Here is a 17580-nt window from a genome sequence, read left to right on the forward strand (position 1 = left end):
CAATGGAGACCAGTACCACTGAACGAGCAGTTCCTGAGGTGACATCCCAGTGATTAGACAGGCAGTCTGAGACCAGGCAACACCATTTATTGGATCAGGTTCATTAGAGCAGGCCACCCGCAGCAACATGTTGCCCTGGGTCCAAGGCCACTTCAGAACCAGCAGCAGGGCTTTGCCATCACTCACAAAATCTCCCCTTCTTTCTGACTCCTCCTATCCTTTTTTGCCCCCCAACCCCCCAAAAAAGACACTCTCAAAAAGTTAAAATCTACCTCTAGGAATAATGCAAAAACGTTATTACTCACAAATAAAGCTTACATTAGCATGGCAATTAAGTTACTGTGAAATTCCCCTCATCATCATAGTCTTTCATCTGTTCGGGTCAATGCACCTAACCAGTACATCTTTCAGAATGTGGGAGGAAACCCACACAGACGCAGGGAGAAGGTACTAACTTCATACAGACAGTGACCCAAGCCAGGAATCGATCTGGGTCACTGGCACTGTGAAGCAGCAGTCCAACCACTGTGCTACTGTGCCAGGACCTCAGTCAGTTCCTCTCATGTGATTGCTGTGGTCTAGATGGTGTTTGCTGCACTATTATGTGCCTTTATGACCAAGTTCCTACATTACCGACAGGAACTGCTAGCTCCCCAACCATTCACATTTACATTGTGGTGTTCTGAATAAAATGGAATTGCTGTCACACATCAGATTAAACTTACTTTCCAAGTACTGCAATGATTCCTGGAGAAACACGATTTCCATTTCCCTCACCATTTGGAATGTCACAGTTTCTGCAGGTGCAATAGGTCACAAAGAAAAGTGATTTTAAACAAACGCTTGCATCCACAAGTGGCCATCATTTAAAAAAACAGTAGACTCTGGGATTCAATATTTCAACCTTTGATCAGCTTGTTTGCTTTAATGCATCATCTTTTGTTCTGTACTAATGTATTTTTCATTTAGAAATGCTGAGGAATAAGACAAATGCAGAGAGAGTCAGTAATGTGATTGTTGTGGTCTGGAATAGTTTTCACTACACTATTACATGAAGCTGTTCCTCCATGATTCTTGCAGGAAGCACCAGCAATTCCCTTTTACACAAATTCTGAATGAAGCACAGTTTAGTCAGATATTGGATCAAATTTCTGACTGAGTTGGTTTCTGAAGAACATGACTTTCTATCTTTCTCGCACTTTGGACTGTCAAAGTTTTCACGGCTTGGTCATAAAGCACATCATTTTAAGCAAGTACTTGCAATCAGAATTAAACCCATTAAACTACCCACCCCCCTTCTCCCCCCACTTAAATTGAGGATGCAGTATTTCAAACCTTGATCAGATGCTCACCTGCAGCAACATGCTGCCCTACGTCCAAGGCCACTTCAGAACCTGCAGCAGGGCTTTGCCATCACTCACAAAGTCTCCCCTTCTTTCTATCTCCTCCTATCCTTTTCTGCCCCCCATCGCCCCAAAAAAGACACTCACAGAAAGTTAAAAACTACCTCTAGGAATAATGCAAAAACATTATTACTCAGAAATAAAGCTTACATTAGCACTGCAATTAAGTTACTGTGAAATTCCCCTCATCATCATAGTCTGGCATCTGTTCGGGTCACTGCACCTAACCAGTACATCCTTCAGAATGTGGGAGGAAACCCACACAGACACAGGAAGAAAGTACAAACTTCACACAGACAGTGACCCAAGCCAGGAATCGAACTGGGTCACTGGCACTGTGAAGCAGCAGCGCCAACCCTTCCTTGTGCTACCGTGCCAGGACCTCAGTCAGTTCCTTTCATGTGATTGCTGTGGTCTAGATGGTGTTTGCTGCACTATTACATGCCTTTATGAGCAAGTTCCTACATTACCTACAGGAACTGCTAACTCCCTTACCATTCACATTTACATTGTGGTGTTCTGAAGGAACAAATCGTTGTCACACATCACATTAAACTTACTGTCCGATGACTGCAATGGTTCCTGAAAAAACACGATTTCCATTTTCCTCACCATTTGGACTGTCACTGTTTCTGTCGCTGCAACTGGTCACAAAGTAAAGTGATTTTAAACAAACGCTTGCATCCACAAGTGGCCATCATTTAAAAAAACAGGAAACTCTGGGATTCAATATTTCAACTTTTGATCAGCTGGTTTGCACTACCACATCACCTTTTGTTCTGTACAATGTATTTTTTCGTTTAGAGATGTTGAGGAAGAAGACAAATGCAGAGAGAGTCAGTAATGTGATTGTTGTGGTCTGGAATGGTTTTCACTACACTATTACATGAAGCTGTTCCTTCGTGATTCTTACAGGAAGTGCGAGCAATTCCCTTTTACACAGATTCTGAATGAAGTAGAGTTTAGTCAGACATTGGATCAAAGTTATTTCTTGACCGAGTTGGTTTCTGAAGAACATGGCATTGAAACTAACATGCAGTTTGGCTGTGGTCATGAAGCAGGTTAAGCATGTATTTGCATTCAAAATTAAACCCATTAAACATCTGGAGGAGAGGCTGTTAATTTGCCATCCATCTGATTGGACCAGAAGTTCTTGGGACGAGGCTGCATCCTAAATTGGATAGTAGCCCCAGCTGCAGTCTCTTAACTGGTCACTATTGGTAGCGTGCAGCCTTGGGTCCCATTGCCTGAAGGAAAATCAGCTCCCACTTAACAGTCTCAATAAGACTTGATCAGATGTTCATAAAATTTCAATCACAAATTACAGATATTTTCATGTGTCAAACAGTGTCTAATTCAATTGCTATTGTCCAAAATGGCACTTCCATGAAATGCATTCAGAAAATTGCTGCCACATAATCTTACAAGAAATTCTGTCTCTCCAGCAATTGTTTTGCATTGTTTGGGACGAAGCAGAATTTAACTTACTCTCTGATCACTGCAATTGTTCCTGGAGAAGTACAATTTCTGTCTGCAATATAGTTGGAGATGTGGGGGTTTCCATACCTGCAATTCATCAAAACGCACAACTTAAATAATTTCCAACAAGCATTTGCATCTGGCCATTTAAAATAAACCCTTGCAGACTAAGGATTTGGCATTTAAACCCTTGATAAGCTGATCTGTCACACTCCAGATGGATAACAGCACCTGGGAAGAGACAGAGCGTGCAAGGGAGATGTGGAAGGAAGTGGCAAACTCATTTCTTTAATATTTTATAATTTCTGAATGTGGTTACACATTGGATTGAACTTGCCGTCTGATGACTGCAAGTGCCCCTGGAAAACAATTACTATTTTCCTCATGGTTTGGACTGTCACAGTTTCTGCACCAGCAATTGGTCAGGAAAAAAGTTATTGAAACAGTTGCATCGACATTTGGCTGTTATTAAAAGTGTCAGAGTAAACACATGGAGGTTACAGGAATACTTCTTAGGGTGGGCCTGATGGGCCAAATGGCCTGCTTCAGCACTACAGGGATTCTATAATTGTAAGCCACTCTAGATGTATGACTGCAATGAATGATTTGCTTCAAAACCTTCATAGGAAGTTTACAGGATACTAAAAATGAGGCTGCAGCAGGTGCAGCAGAGATGATCCATTTCTTCAACATATTTATCCTTGTTTCATTGTCCACCAGTGCCAGATCAACCTTAAATCCAAGACCTAAATAATAGTTCCATTGAAGGTATTGTGACGATGCAGTTTTTAAAACAGAAGCTTTCAAATCTCTAGGAATTATACAAATATTAAAGGCAGCTAATAGCTTCTTTAATGTGACTGCTATAGTCAGGAAGAGTGTCCACTTTTGAGGATTCAAAACATTTTTAAAAATTCATTTTACAGGTTGTGAGCATTGCTGGGCCAGCATTTATTACCCAGCTGTAACTGCCCTCCATTTCAGAGGCCATTTGGAAGTCAACCACAATCGCTGTGGATCCGGAGTCATGTAGGGCTCATCACATAAAGACAGAAGATTTCCTTCCGTAAAGGACATTGATGACCATGAAACCATTATAGTAAAACCCATCTGGTTTACTAGATCGTTAATTCCAGATTTTTACTGAATTCAAATTTCACCATCTGCTGTGGTGGGATTTAAACCAGGATTCCCAGATTTTGTTCTGACTCTCTGGATTACTAACCAGTGATATCCACTGTGCCACTAACTTTCATACTTCAGACATGTTCCACTACCTCTCCTGCATTCTGATTGAAGCAGACTTGTTAGATTGAACTTACTCTCTGTTTACCACATTCGTTTCTGAAGAATTTAGAATTCCATTTGAAGGGTCAAAATTTCCGTATCTGTAATTGGTTACAAAGCATAAATCAATTTTAAACAAGCACTCGCATCAAGGATTGTCTTCCAACCATGGAAAAACCCTGAAGACTCAGGATTCAAAACTTCAAACCTTGATCTAGTTCATTGAAGCTCTTTCCATTAATTCCCATTGAACATTTTATAGCTTAGTGTTGAAATATTATCTTTGCTCAATATTCACCTGATATGTACCTTCGCTGCACTCACCTGTTTAACAGTGCCCAAATATTCATGAAAACATGTTTGGGGAAACAGAGGGAAGAGATGAGAAATGTCACCATTTTTAGCATGCTGATATTTTCTATCTTAAAATGTTAAGGACATTCAGGCCACTATAGACCTGTGTAAGCTCTTGAAACTGCTATATGTTAACTCCACTCCTCCTACATGGCCATGCAATACTTTCCTTTTCAAGCATATTGCTATTAATACTTCCAACACCCTTGCAGACAGTGCAAACCAGATCACAAGCTTGTAGCTTTCAAGAAAAATCTTCTGTGGTTGTTTTGCCAATTTTAAGCTTTCTTAACCATAGCACATTTGGTAAACTCTTCTTCCCCAAATGCAGTTTGTTCCTCTAAAGTCAGAACACAAAGATCATCAGCTCAGTTGGGGCACACTGGTTAGTACCACGACTGAGTTGTGCACAGTGACCCCAATTGACCACTTGTGAAGCACAGTAAGTGTGGGGAACAGGACAAGGAGAAACCAAAGTCTTATCTCTGATGGCATTTAAAAGTATTTTATGTGCCATTGCTGCAGAATGATTGTGATATCTTGCATATTTCAGTAATAAACAGATTTGACCAACATCTCAGATTTTCTAATCAGGCTTAGTTTTAAATATTCAATTTAGAAACTTTACATTGGACACAACAACAATCATTTTTTTTTAATCCTCCAACCCCTCCAGACATTTACACATTCAGAATATTACCTGTTGCAGGTAGCTATAACCTACAAACAACAAGTCTCAGTAATGGTAATAAACTTTTAATACAGGTGTCTGGTCATCATGGCAAACTGCTTCATGCGTTTTCAAACTTCGTACGGATTGTACTTGATTGGCTCGAGCAAGATCACAGTTATTTTGTGATCATTTGAGCACAAACATTACCACATGGTTGTGGATTTGTGTTTTGTGGCTCTGCTTTATTCAGTTCTATCCCAAACCTCTACATGCGATGCTTCATTATGTTGAAAGTCTTTTTTTCAGGGAGGAGGGGTTGGCAAGAGGAGGGGTTGGTATGGCTGTTATTGGGGGAATGAAGGTAAAGTCACCACATAGTCCAAGATGACCATAGTGTGCTCCCTCTGAGGGGGAGAGCTGATTGGTGGTGATTCAATCCGAGGATCACCACACCTCAGGCAAGGGGCAAGTTTGAGAAGATAGAGCCTTCAGGCATAACCCTCAGCCGGTACAGGAACTGAACCCATGCTTTAGTGTCAGTCTGCTTCATTCAGCCAACTAAGCTAAACCAAGTTCCCCAACTGGGTGAGTAGTTTGCTATTCTTTGTGTGTAAATTTATTTGGCTGAGAAAAGATCAATAGAGAATTTGTCTGGTGGAGTCAAGAGATAAAGGTACTAAATGCATATTTTTTAAAAAAAGAGGCAACAGTGAAGTGAATTAAGAACATAAGAACATAAGAAATAGGAGCAGGAGTAGGCCATCTAGCCCTTCGAGCCTGCCCCGCCATTCAATAAGATCATGGCTGATCTGTTGTGGCTCAGTTCCACTTTCCTGCCCTCTCCCCATAACCCTTAATCCCCTCTCTTATCAAGAACCCATCAACCCGCTTCTTAAAAATATTTAGCGAGGCAGCCTCCACCACTTCAACGGGCAGAGAATTCCAGAGATTCACCACCCTTTGAGTGAAGAAGTTCCTCCTCAACTCCGTTCTAAACCGCCTCCCCTTTATCTTGAGGCTGTGCCCCCTAGTCCTACTGTCTTTTTTGAGCGGGAAGAGTCTCTCCACCTCTATCCTATCCATCCCATTCATCATCTTATACGTCTCAATGAGATCTCCCCTCATTCTTCTAAACTCTAACGAGTACAAGCCTAGTTTATTCAGCCTCTCCTCATAGCTCAATCCCCTCAACTCCGGTATCAGCCTAGTAAACCTCCTCTGCACTCCCTCCAGGGCCAAAATATCCTTGCGCAGGTGCGGCGCCCAAAACTGCACACAGTACTCCAGCTGCGGCCTCACCAATGCCCTATACAGCTGCAGCAAGACCTCCCTACTTTTATATTCAATCCCCCTCGCTATGAAGGCCAGCATCCCATTCGCCTTCCTGACCACCTGCTGCACCTGCAAGCTGGGTTTTTGTAGGAGAGACTTGGTTTTCCAGCTTCAAAAAGGAGCAAGGAACTTTTGCAACTTAAAGGTTTCATAAGGGAAGGTTATTAACTGTTATTTGACCCAAAAATAGAGACAATAGGAAAACATGGAATATTTTATCTTTTGGAAAAGTGTTGAAGACAATAGAATCGAAGATGAACAAAGCATATTTTGGGGGGAACATATTGCAAGATTGTTTTAACCGTAACTTTGTTTTTGTTTTTACATCTGCATTACTGGAACTCTTTGCTCATGGGATCAGTAGTTGTTTTTCACATTTAGAATACAAGAAAAAAGGTTGAGATTTTAATCTTTTATCAGATTGAATACGAGAATGGTTGTGTATTGCTTGTGAAATCTAGTCATTAAACAAGAGATGTCACTTATTTGTTCTCACCCGTCCAGCAAGAGTTCCAACACACGATTAGTAGTAGTAAAAGTTCTGTATGTTGAGAGGAAGATGTTGATATAGCTGAAATCATTGTTATCAAAAGCTGCAAATACATTTCCTACAAGCTTCCTTAAGGTCCCAGACTTAATTATACGGATTCTGCGCATTTCAAACCGACTGACGGTGCGACCTGGAGACACCTCGTCTCCTTCCACCTATGGGATGCAAAGATAAAAAGGTCAATGCCACGCGAAAGTACAGCAACAAGAACATTTATTTCCATAACATTTTACATTGTAGAGACGTTCCAAGATGCCTCACAGAAACATTATTAAATGAAATTGAGACCAAGTCTTGAAGAGAAATACTTGATCAGAAATATACATTTTTAAAGGGAAGTCTTTTAGCAGTAGAGGCAAGGAAAACATGAGTTTTAGGAAGGAATTCCAGAGTTTAAGGATTTGGCATTTGAAGGTCTGGTCACCAATCACAGAATGAAACAAAATCAGGGATAAACAATAAGAGTGCATGCATTGCAAGGTTGGAGGTGGTTACAATGAAAGGGAGGCTGATTTTGTTCAATCTTATTTGACATTGACTGGTCATTTCATGTACTATGGAAACCATTTCATACAAAATAGTTAAAGCCAAAACATTATGTACAAATGGCTAGTTCACTGATGATTGGAGGAATTAGTGTACTGGAGCATGAAAAGTGCAGAGGGTAACTCCCAGTAGATGAGAAAAGAGAAAGCTTCCCAACGGAGCCAAACAAGAATGTTCCAAGTTCCAATGCTGTCCAGCTGGAGCAGGATGAGGGGGCTCCACAATTAAACTCATAAGTAGGGAGGAGAAGAAAAAAGCCTCTGTTGGGCAAGTGCAGGATTGGACCTGCTGTGATGCTGCTGCACCCCCACATGGTAAAATGGCCGGCTGGAATTCTATTGAAGCTCACACCTGTATGAACTACTAATAGATATCTGGCTTGCTGTACCACATCCAGGAAGGGAAATTTAAATTAAAAACAAACTTTCCATGATTTACAATCATCTCCAGGATCCTTTTAACTTATTACATTTCCTTCATAAACCTTAAGGAAATTAGTTTGGAGGGGTGTGATTGAAGTGATGAGATGGAATGGAATAACAAGTCATCCAACTAACCAGCCACCTGGAAGTTTCAACATTAAATGTTCTTGGTTAGTTCAGCTCTCCATTGTCTATCAACTCTTCCGGGCTGGTTTTCAATTCAACAATTAACAAAAATAGAAAAATTCTAAATTTGAAATTTATTCTATATTTACTGTGCACTCCAAGAAGAGCTAGTACTGAAAGCCCTTTGGAGATGTTGTACATGCAGAGAGCAGTACTGCTAACTTTCCTCATGGTCAAAACCAACCTTAACCAGAATAGCACCAATTTCTTCAATTAATAAATCAATTTGCCAGTAGTCAGCACATGTTCATTTCTGTAATGTGTACTATTCTGTTGGAAATCAGTCTTGTACTTCATGGTGGCCCTGCAATCAGTCACTGTCTCACCGCTTGCGCCTCTCAGAAATGCAGGATCATACAACTTTAATTCCAATGAGCCACTTAACTCCCAGCTGGTATTTATCCCACAAATGGATGTCAAGTTGGAATATCACCAGAAGCGTAAGGGGTTTTAGTTAAATTGGGCAGCATAGTCGGTGCAGGCTTGAGGGGGCAGAAGGGCTTGTTCCTGTGCGGTAATTTTCTGTTCTTTGTAATCCATCCTTCTTTAGCAAATGTGAATTCCCAGCGTCTGGTTAGTGCACTGACAGCAATGGGCTTCCCAGACCTTTCTCCCTCCACTAAACGTGTTTATGCAGCTGCGTACCTGGTTGAAATGGAGTTTCAACTCAGAACAGAAAATGCTGCAGAGGACAATCAACATCTGTTAAGATGATGGATCCAAACCCCAAGATATGACCATTCTTACCCCAGATGCTCCCAAGCCTGCTTGTGTCTATTATTGGCATTTGCTGTTTCCTGCACAGTCCAGAATCCTGACTGACAGAACACACAAGAGGGTAATATTGTAAAGACTGTACATGCTAAATATTAGAACAAAAGCAAAATATTGCAGATGGAGAACTGAAATAGGAAGCACTGGAAAAACAGGAGGTTTACCAGGATGTTGCCTGGCATGGAGGGGCTGGGGTACGAGGAAAGGTTGGAGAAACTGGGACTTTTCTCCTTGGAAAGACGGAGGTTGAGGGGGGACATGATAGAGGTATATAAGATACTGAAGGGAATAGATAGAGTCAATAGTGAGAGACTGCTCCCTAGACTGGGTACAAATATGAGAGGTCATGATTTAAGGGTGAGGGGGGAGAGGTATAATTTGGATGTGAGAGGAAGGTTCTTTACGCAGAGAGTTGTCGGGGTAAGGAACGCGCTACCAAGGAGGGTGGTGGAGGCAAGAACATTGGACTCGTTTAAGGTTCAGTTAGACAGACACATGAGTGAAACGAGGATGGAGGGTTATAGTAGGGGCTATTAAATAAGGTCAGAACCTCGGGAGACACCGGAAATGCAGACTTGTAAGTTAACGATTTTGTCTTTTTATTCCGCAGGTGGAGGTCCACCTCGTTGTCAAACGAGGGGCATGCACACGGTGGGTCGTGCGTGGGCTGCTCTTGGAGGTTCCGGGAGTGGCCTAGTACTTCATGTCGGTGTGTGTGCTTGATCGTGGACGGGTAGACGGGCGCCGCAACAGCTCAGTGACTAGCACTGCTGGCTGTGCAGATACATGGATTTGGGCCTGTGTCTGTGGGAGTTTGTGCATTCTCCCTGTGGTTGCGTGGGTTTCCTCCGGGCGCTCCGGTTTCCTCCCACACCCCAAAGATGTGCTCTTAGGCTGATTGGTTTACCAAATTGACACTATTCTCCCCTGAATCTGGCTAAGTTAGGGGTTCCATTCATAGACATGCAGAGTAGAATAGGTGTAGGGTGATGCGGCGGCGCGGGCTCGTTGGGCCGAAGGGCCTGTTTCCTGTGCTGGGTTGTTCTTTGTTCTTTGTTCTTTGTAACTCAGTGGGTCTGGCAGCGTCTGTGGAGAGGGAGAAACATGTTTCTGAAGAGTCATATTGAGCTCAAACTCATTTCCCTCTTCAAAGACACTGCCAGACATGTTGAGTTCTTTCTGCATTTTCTGTTAATATTAGCACAGCTATTGGATCAGTCAGTTGAAAAAAATTCACATGTGTGGTAAGTATAAATGATAAGTTCAAACAAAAATGTAATGAAAAATGTAAATTAATACTAAAGCACAAATTTGAAACTTGAAGTTAGTTTTGGATACAGGGCAACAATATCAAACCTTAATCCTAAATAAAAAAAAACTTTCAGTATTAAATTCATTATCTGCCCACCCACTGGTTTACAATTTCTACTTCAATCCAGTCACCAGAAAAAAAAGCCCCAGCAAAGCCTTTGGCAGAAAACAGCTTCTAACGCAGCCCAGCGAGTTTCCACAGGCATTGTGGAATTATATGTTCTGCAGCCCCGGGCCACAGCACACAACAGGAAGCGGGTCAGTCTGGCTTCAATCATGTCTGAATCCTCCACTACATTATCATAGGCCTCACATTTCCCAACAATATTGTTTTTAGAAAATCTAATTACTCTTGAAAGCAAGCTTGCCTTGGCTGGAAGCAAAGTTGAAATGCAAAACGTTTGCTGAGCTGACAGGAAACATGAAAAAAGAGGGAGGGTGGATAAAAAAAAGCAAGGCTCCGATTTTTCTTCATGCAAGGTCTCTGCCACAGGAAGATAGTTTGATGAAGTGATTAGCAAGATAACCCACAAATTAATAGTAAATAAAAAACATAGAGGGACAATTGTGGGCTGAACCGACCAATTGTTATCTTGCTCATTGCAAGAATCATTGCGTAAAAGGATAGCTGCAATGTGGTTCAAAGTCAAGATATTGCACTCTCCCCAGCTATTAAAACAGGACTCATTTGTGGCAACAACTACAAACCAAGTTAACATCCACCACAGATCCTAACAAGAGGTTATTTACAAATAACATGCCTTCCTGGATTTTTAATCAAACTGACAACCATGGTGATTACGTGGCTCAAATGGACATGATATAGTTGAAGGAAAGGAAAAATAGGTTATAGCCCTAGTACACTGCTGGAGGTCTCGGCTGCCAGCTCCTAGCTAATGGGAGCCCTGTGTGCTTCTTTTTAGCAAGGGCAACTACATCTGGTTTCATTCAGGAACTTGACAGGCCAGTTGCCATCCTTTGCCCTGGGACTAAGGATCTCAGAAGTCCCATTCAGAAATGCTGCCTAGAACAGCAGCCTCACAAGACAGGCAATGGATACTGCTGGTAGGATATCTTCCCAAAGTCCAGTACGGCTGATGGATCACATCATCTGAACCTTCTCCTTTGTATAGAAAGGACTGGAAAATATCACAGGAAACAAGTGTGACTGTTGCAACTATTTATTTACAAAATCCATTGCTATTCCATTGCTTGCAACAACACAATATTGATGTTTAGATCTGGACGCAAAATCTTACATTGTTTATAGAGATGGCAAGGAACAACTTGCTGCCTAGCATACTGCATAGATTCATTCCCACTTGCCTGAGCTACTGATTCTGACACACACACACACACACACACACACACACACACACACACACACACACACACACACACACACACACACACACACACACACACACACAATTTGACCGTGAAACTACCAATACATTTGCTGTCAGCTTGGCAAATTTTCTAATGCTGAATCCTTGACAATTTTAAACAAGAGACTCCCTTTGTGACTGCCCTGCTTGCCACCTCCCACTCTGACTTTCCCCATGTGCCTTGACACTTGCAGCTCATTTTGCTCCCTTGCTCTCACCATTGATGTCCCAAGCCCTTGCTTACAGCAGCAAAGGGAAGCATTGAGCAGGGGAATCAGGACTGGCAGTGAGCTGAATGTGGGAAGCAGCAAGGAGGTAACTGAATTGTCTGGAGAGTCAAGAGTTGAGGATTTTTGAGCCAGTTAGGTTCAAGGCAGCCAATATGCTTTTGAATGTAGGTATTCCCGGTCAGGAACATAACCCACCCTTACTACATGTTTTCTTTTGGGGGTTGGGGGGGACGGTGCAGAGAGAGGAGGGAATGGTGGAAGTGTCAATGTCATTGGATTACTAATTCAGAGGCCTAGACTAATGATCTAATGAACATGGGTTCCAATCCCACCAAAGCAGTTGATGGAATTTGAATTCACTTAAATCTACGAGAGGAAAATCACCAATTATAAAGAAAACAATCTGGTTCATTATGTCCTTTAGGGAAGGAACTCTGCTACCCTCACCAGGTCTGACCTACATGAAACTTCAGGCCCACAGCAATGTGGTTCACTCATGACTACCCTGTCTAGCAAGCCATTCGGGTCATCCATTTAAAATGGAGCAGAGGGTTGGAGAGTTTGCTTTTGATTTGAAACATGAGAATACAGTGAAAAGTATTATCTCTTGTGCACTACACAGACAAAGCATACTACTCGAAGTAGTAAGAGAGACAGCAGAATGTAATGTTGCAGTCATAGCTAGGATGGAGAGAAAGATCAATTTAATGCAAGGTAGGTCCATTCAAAAGTCTGATGGCAGCAGGGTCTTGAGTTTTTGGAACTCTCTTCATGAAAACATTGTGGAAACACTCTTTGAATGTTTGTATGGCAGAGGTGGATAAATTCTTGCTAAGCAAAGAGGAGAAAGGTTATCGGGGGAGTAAACATGGTTCAGAAACCAAACAGCCATCAGGCTTGAGGGGCTGAATACAGCTGTTGTGAAGTTGTACGAATGAAGTAATGGCATGATGGGAAAATTGGTCAACTATTTGGTACAAAATAAGGAAAACTGACTCCGCATAACCCTAGACATGAATAAGATTGGAGAAGGTCAAGACCTGATAAGGCTATCTCCGCATAACCTAGGGCTGTATGAGTACGACAAGATAAGGTTAGCGATGAAGGAGTCACCAACTTTCTTCTGTTCTATCAAAGGACAAGATAAAGGTATGACTAATGAGACAAAGAGTTCTAGGAGGTCAGCAAGTTGTACCATGATTTATGACATTGCTGGTGACGCTACTACTGATCGAATTCCTGAATAAGCTCTGGTCACGCAAACTGATAATGATTATGTCTAAATACTGAACTGATTCTTTATGTAAGTGTGGACTTGAAAAGGAATTAGCAAGTCATAACAATGGCTCTCCAAACTCAAGTTACTGCTACTACTGCATGCAGTCTTTTGTAAATAAAGACTAGTTATTTGGTTGGAATGAATTTTGTTGAGCCTCTCTCTCTATCACAGTCAAGAAGCAGAAAAATTTCCACTTCAACACTGGGGTAGGCCAAAGTGATTTTCATTTGGCGCACTATTTTCAGGATTACATTGGGAATTGTAAATGAGGAATAGCTGTATTGTTCATGGCTATTTCAGAGGAGCAGGACCCTGGAGTGCAAGGTAAAATCTAAGTGTCTTAAAGAAAACTACAATGGGATGAGGGAGGAGTTGGCCAATTTGGAGCAATAGCTTTATGATAGGACAATGGAGGACTTTCAAAGTGCTCAGCAAAAGTATATATCAGTGATAAGGAAAGACTGTAGAAAAAGGGATCATCAGCTATGGATATCAAATGCAAAGAAAATGCATAAAGAGCAGGAAAGACTAGTGGGAAACTAGAGGATTGGGAAATCTTTAAAGCTCAACAGAAAGCCAATGAAAAAACTACATAGAGGAGGGTGAACTAGCTCACAATACAAAAACGGTTGACAAGAGTTTCTACAAGGTTATAAAATGAAAAGAATGGCCAAGGTAAACATTTACTCTTTAGAAGATGAGAACAGGAATTCAATAATTGGAAATGGCCAAGGCATTGAACATTTTGATGTTTTGTGTCAGTCTTCACAGTGGAAGACACAAATAACATGCCAAAAATTGATGAAAATAGTTATGACAGGTGAGGACCTAGAAATGGTCATTATCACTAAATAAGCAGCATTGGGCAAGCTAATGGGGTTAAAGGGAGACAAGTCTCCTGGCCCTGATGGAATACATCCCAGGGTACTGCAAGAGATGGCGGGGAAAAATAACAAATGCATTTGTGGCAATTTATCAAAATTTGCTGGATTCTGCTTTTTTCCAATCTACTGGCACTGCCCCAAAGGTGATGCCACTGTTTTTAAAATAAGAGGTGGACAAAAGGTGGCTATAGGCCAGTTAGTTTAGCTTCTGCAGTGGGAAAAAAGTGCTTGAAATAGCAAGAGATCTGGATAGAAATTGTCCCACCAGGAAGACGCAGCATGGATTCATGAAAGGCAAATTATGTTTGACTAAGTTACTGATTCTTTGAGGACATTACAAGCACTGTGGAGCCAGTGATACGATGTATCTGGATTTCCAGAAGGCATTTGACAAGTTGCCACAGCAAAGGCTGCTACACAAGATAAAGGTGCATGGTATTGTGGATACCAAATTAGCATGGATAGGGGATTGGTTAACTAACAGAAAGCAAAGAGTGGGAGTAAATGGATGTTTTGCTGGTTGGTGATCAGTGACTAGTGGTGTGCCTCAGGGATCAGTATAGGGATCACAATTGTTTACAATTTATATCGATGATTTGGAGCTGGGGACCAAGTGAATGTCCAAGTTCACAGATGACATAAAGTGTGCAGAATGTCTGCAAAGGGACAGAGATAGTTTGAGTGGGTAGGGCATGAAGTACAAATGTTGTTAAATATGAAGTCATCCATTTTGGTAGGAATAGCAGCAAAATGGGCTATTACTTAAATGGTAAAGAATTGCAGGATGCTGCTGTGCAGAGGAGCCTGGTGTCCTTGTGCATGAATCACAAAAGGTTGGTTCACAGGTGCAGCAGATAATTAAAACGAATGGAATTGTGTCCTTCATTGCTGGAGGGAGGGAGTTTAAAAATAGGGAGGTTATGTTGCAGCTGTATAAGGTGCTGGTGACGTCACACCTGGAATACTGTGTACAGTTTTGGTTTCCTTTCTTAAGGATATAATGGCGCTTTGAGGGGATGCAGAGGAGATTCATGAGGTTGATTCTGGAGTTGAGGGTTGGGTTATGATGAGACTGAGACCATGCTCACTGGAATGAAGAATGAGGTGGCAATCTTACAAACATAAAATTAAGAGAATATAAGATAGAAGCAGAGAAGATGTTTCCACTGGCAGGGGAAACTAGAACTTAGGGGGCATAGTCTCAAAATAAGGGGAAACAGATTTAGGACTGAGTTAAGGAGGAACTTCTTCACCCAAAGTGTTGTGAATCTGATTTACTCTTGTCATATGTATATTAACAGTGAAAAGTATTGTTTCTTATGCACTATACAAACAAAACACTTCAGAGAAGGAAGCAAGAGTGCAGGATGTAGCGATACAGTCATACCTAGAAAGATTAACTTAACGCAAGGTAAGTCCATTCAATAGTCTGACAGCAACAGGAAAGAAATTGTTCTTGAGTCGGTTGGTATGTGACCTCAGACTTTTGTATCTTTTTCCCGAAGGAAGGTGGTGCAAGAGAGAATGTCCAGGGTGCATGGGGTCCTTAATTATGCTGGCTACTTTGCTGAGGCAGCAGGAAGTGGAGACAGAGTAAACGGGTGGGAGGTCTGGTGTGATGGATTGGGTGACATTCACAACCTTTTGTAGATCCTTGCTGTCTTAAGCAGAGCAGGAGCCATACCAAAGTGTCCAGAAAGAATGCTTTCTATAGTGTATCTGTAAAAGTTGGAGAGTGTTGGAGCTGACATACCAAATTTCCTTAGTCTTGAGAAAGGAGAGGCGTTGGTGGACTTTCTTAACTACAGTGTCAGCATGGGGGGAGACCAGGACAGGTTGTTGATGATCTGGATACCTAAAAACATGAAGCTGTCAACCTTTCTACTTCATCCCTGTTGATGTAGACAGTGGCATGTTTTCCTTTACGCTCCCTGAAGTAGGTGACATTCTCCTTTGTTTTGTTGACATTGAGGTAGAGATTATTGTTGCTGCACCAGTTCAGATTCTCTCTCTCCTGTACTTTGTCTTGTCATTGCTTGAGATCCGACTCACTACAGTGGCATCATCAGCAAACTTGAAAATTGAATTGAAGGGGAAATTAGTCACAGTTATAGGCATATAACGAATATAGCAGGGGGCTGAGAACACAGCCTTGTGGGGCACCAGTGTTGAGGGTGATTGTGGAGGTGGTGCTGTTGCCTATCCTTACTGATTGTGGTCTTAGAGTTAGGAAGTTCAGAATCCAGTCGCAGAGGAAGGTGCCGAGGCCTAGGCCATGGAGTTCAGAGATGAGTTTACTCCTTACACACCTATAACTATGCAGCCAAATCCCCCTCCAATTCGATTTTCAAGTTTGCTGAAGACACCACCATAGTGGGTCAGATCTCAAACAATGACGAGACAGAGTACGGAATGAGTGTTGAAGACTGAGGTGTAGTCAATAAATAGGTGTCTGACATAGGTGTCCTTGCTATCTAGGTGAAATTCGGTGAAGCAGTTGAGACTATCTCATTGAAGGTTTGTAAGGCTAAGATAGACAGATTTTAGATCAGTAAAGGAATTGAGGGTTGTGAATAGGCAGGCAAGTAAAGCTGAGTCCACAAAAGGATCAGCCATAGTCTTATTCAGTGACTGATCAAATTCAAGGGGCCAAATGGCTTACTCGTGCTCCTAGTTCTTATGCTCTTATGTTCTGGAGTTGCAGATGAAATGGCCAGGGTTCGGCAGGTGCTGCTAGTACTGTGATGACAATGACAAAAGGACAATATTAAGTGAGATTATGCATCTAAGGAAGGGGTTAAGCAAACAGCAGCTCCATGCAAATAGAGTTTTCTTTGAAAAAAATCACGAAGTAGGGGCTGTGGACAATATAACCTTCTCAAACAATATGAAGTGACCTGTTTAACAAAGTCTTTCCAATTGAATATTCATCCTCTAGCCTCTGTATTCGTGATCGACTCCATTCAAAAAAATGGGTTGAATCTCCTACATCCCAAGTCCCAAATTTATCACAGAAGTAACTTGGATTTCCATGGTTTGTACATTAGATCCAACATCAGTTGTTAGCACTGCTGATTCAGCTCCAGGGACCCAGATTCAATTCAGGCCTTGGGTGACTGAATGGAGTTTGCGCATTCTTCCTGTGTTTGTATGGGCTCTCTGGATGCTTCAGTTTCCTCCCATGGTCCAAAGATGTGCAGGTTAGGTGGATTGGCCATGATAAGTGTGTGGGGTTGCAAGAAAAGGGCAGGGGAGAGGGCCTGGATAAAATGCTCTGTCCGAGTTGATGCAAATATCATGGACTAAATGGCTTCTTTCTGCACTCTAGGGATTCTAAAGAAGATACCATGTTTAAAAGCATTAAATGCACAACAAAGTGAGAGAAGAATCGATAAACAAAATTAGATTGCTCCTTCTATATCAGGTTATAATCCCACATGCCACCACATTAACTCACTACCTATCAAGTTGCAAAGATCCTA

General features: G+C 41.8%; 1 protein-coding gene across 1 annotated transcript in view; it reads right to left on the reverse strand.

The window, feature by feature from the left end:
• The window catches only part of LOC145348587 (ral guanine nucleotide dissociation stimulator-like 1), a 91489-nt gene that overhangs the window by 58900 nt on the left and 15009 nt on the right, over positions 1-17580 (reverse strand). The window contains exons 6-8 of the mRNA XM_080196775.1: positions 7025-7233; positions 4206-4270; positions 3220-3295 (exon numbers count right to left, since the gene is read on the reverse strand). Of these exons, the coding sequence (XP_080052901.1) occupies positions 3220-3295; positions 4206-4270; positions 7025-7233 (350 nt within the window). The remainder of the gene's footprint in view (positions 1-3219; positions 3296-4205; positions 4271-7024; positions 7234-17580) is intronic.

This window comes from Carcharhinus amblyrhynchos, chromosome 9 (assembly GCF_965287045.1).
Source record: "Carcharhinus amblyrhynchos chromosome 9, sCarAmb.v2.hapA, whole genome shotgun sequence".
NCBI classification, from domain to species: domain Eukaryota; kingdom Metazoa; phylum Chordata; class Chondrichthyes; order Carcharhiniformes; family Carcharhinidae; genus Carcharhinus; species Carcharhinus amblyrhynchos.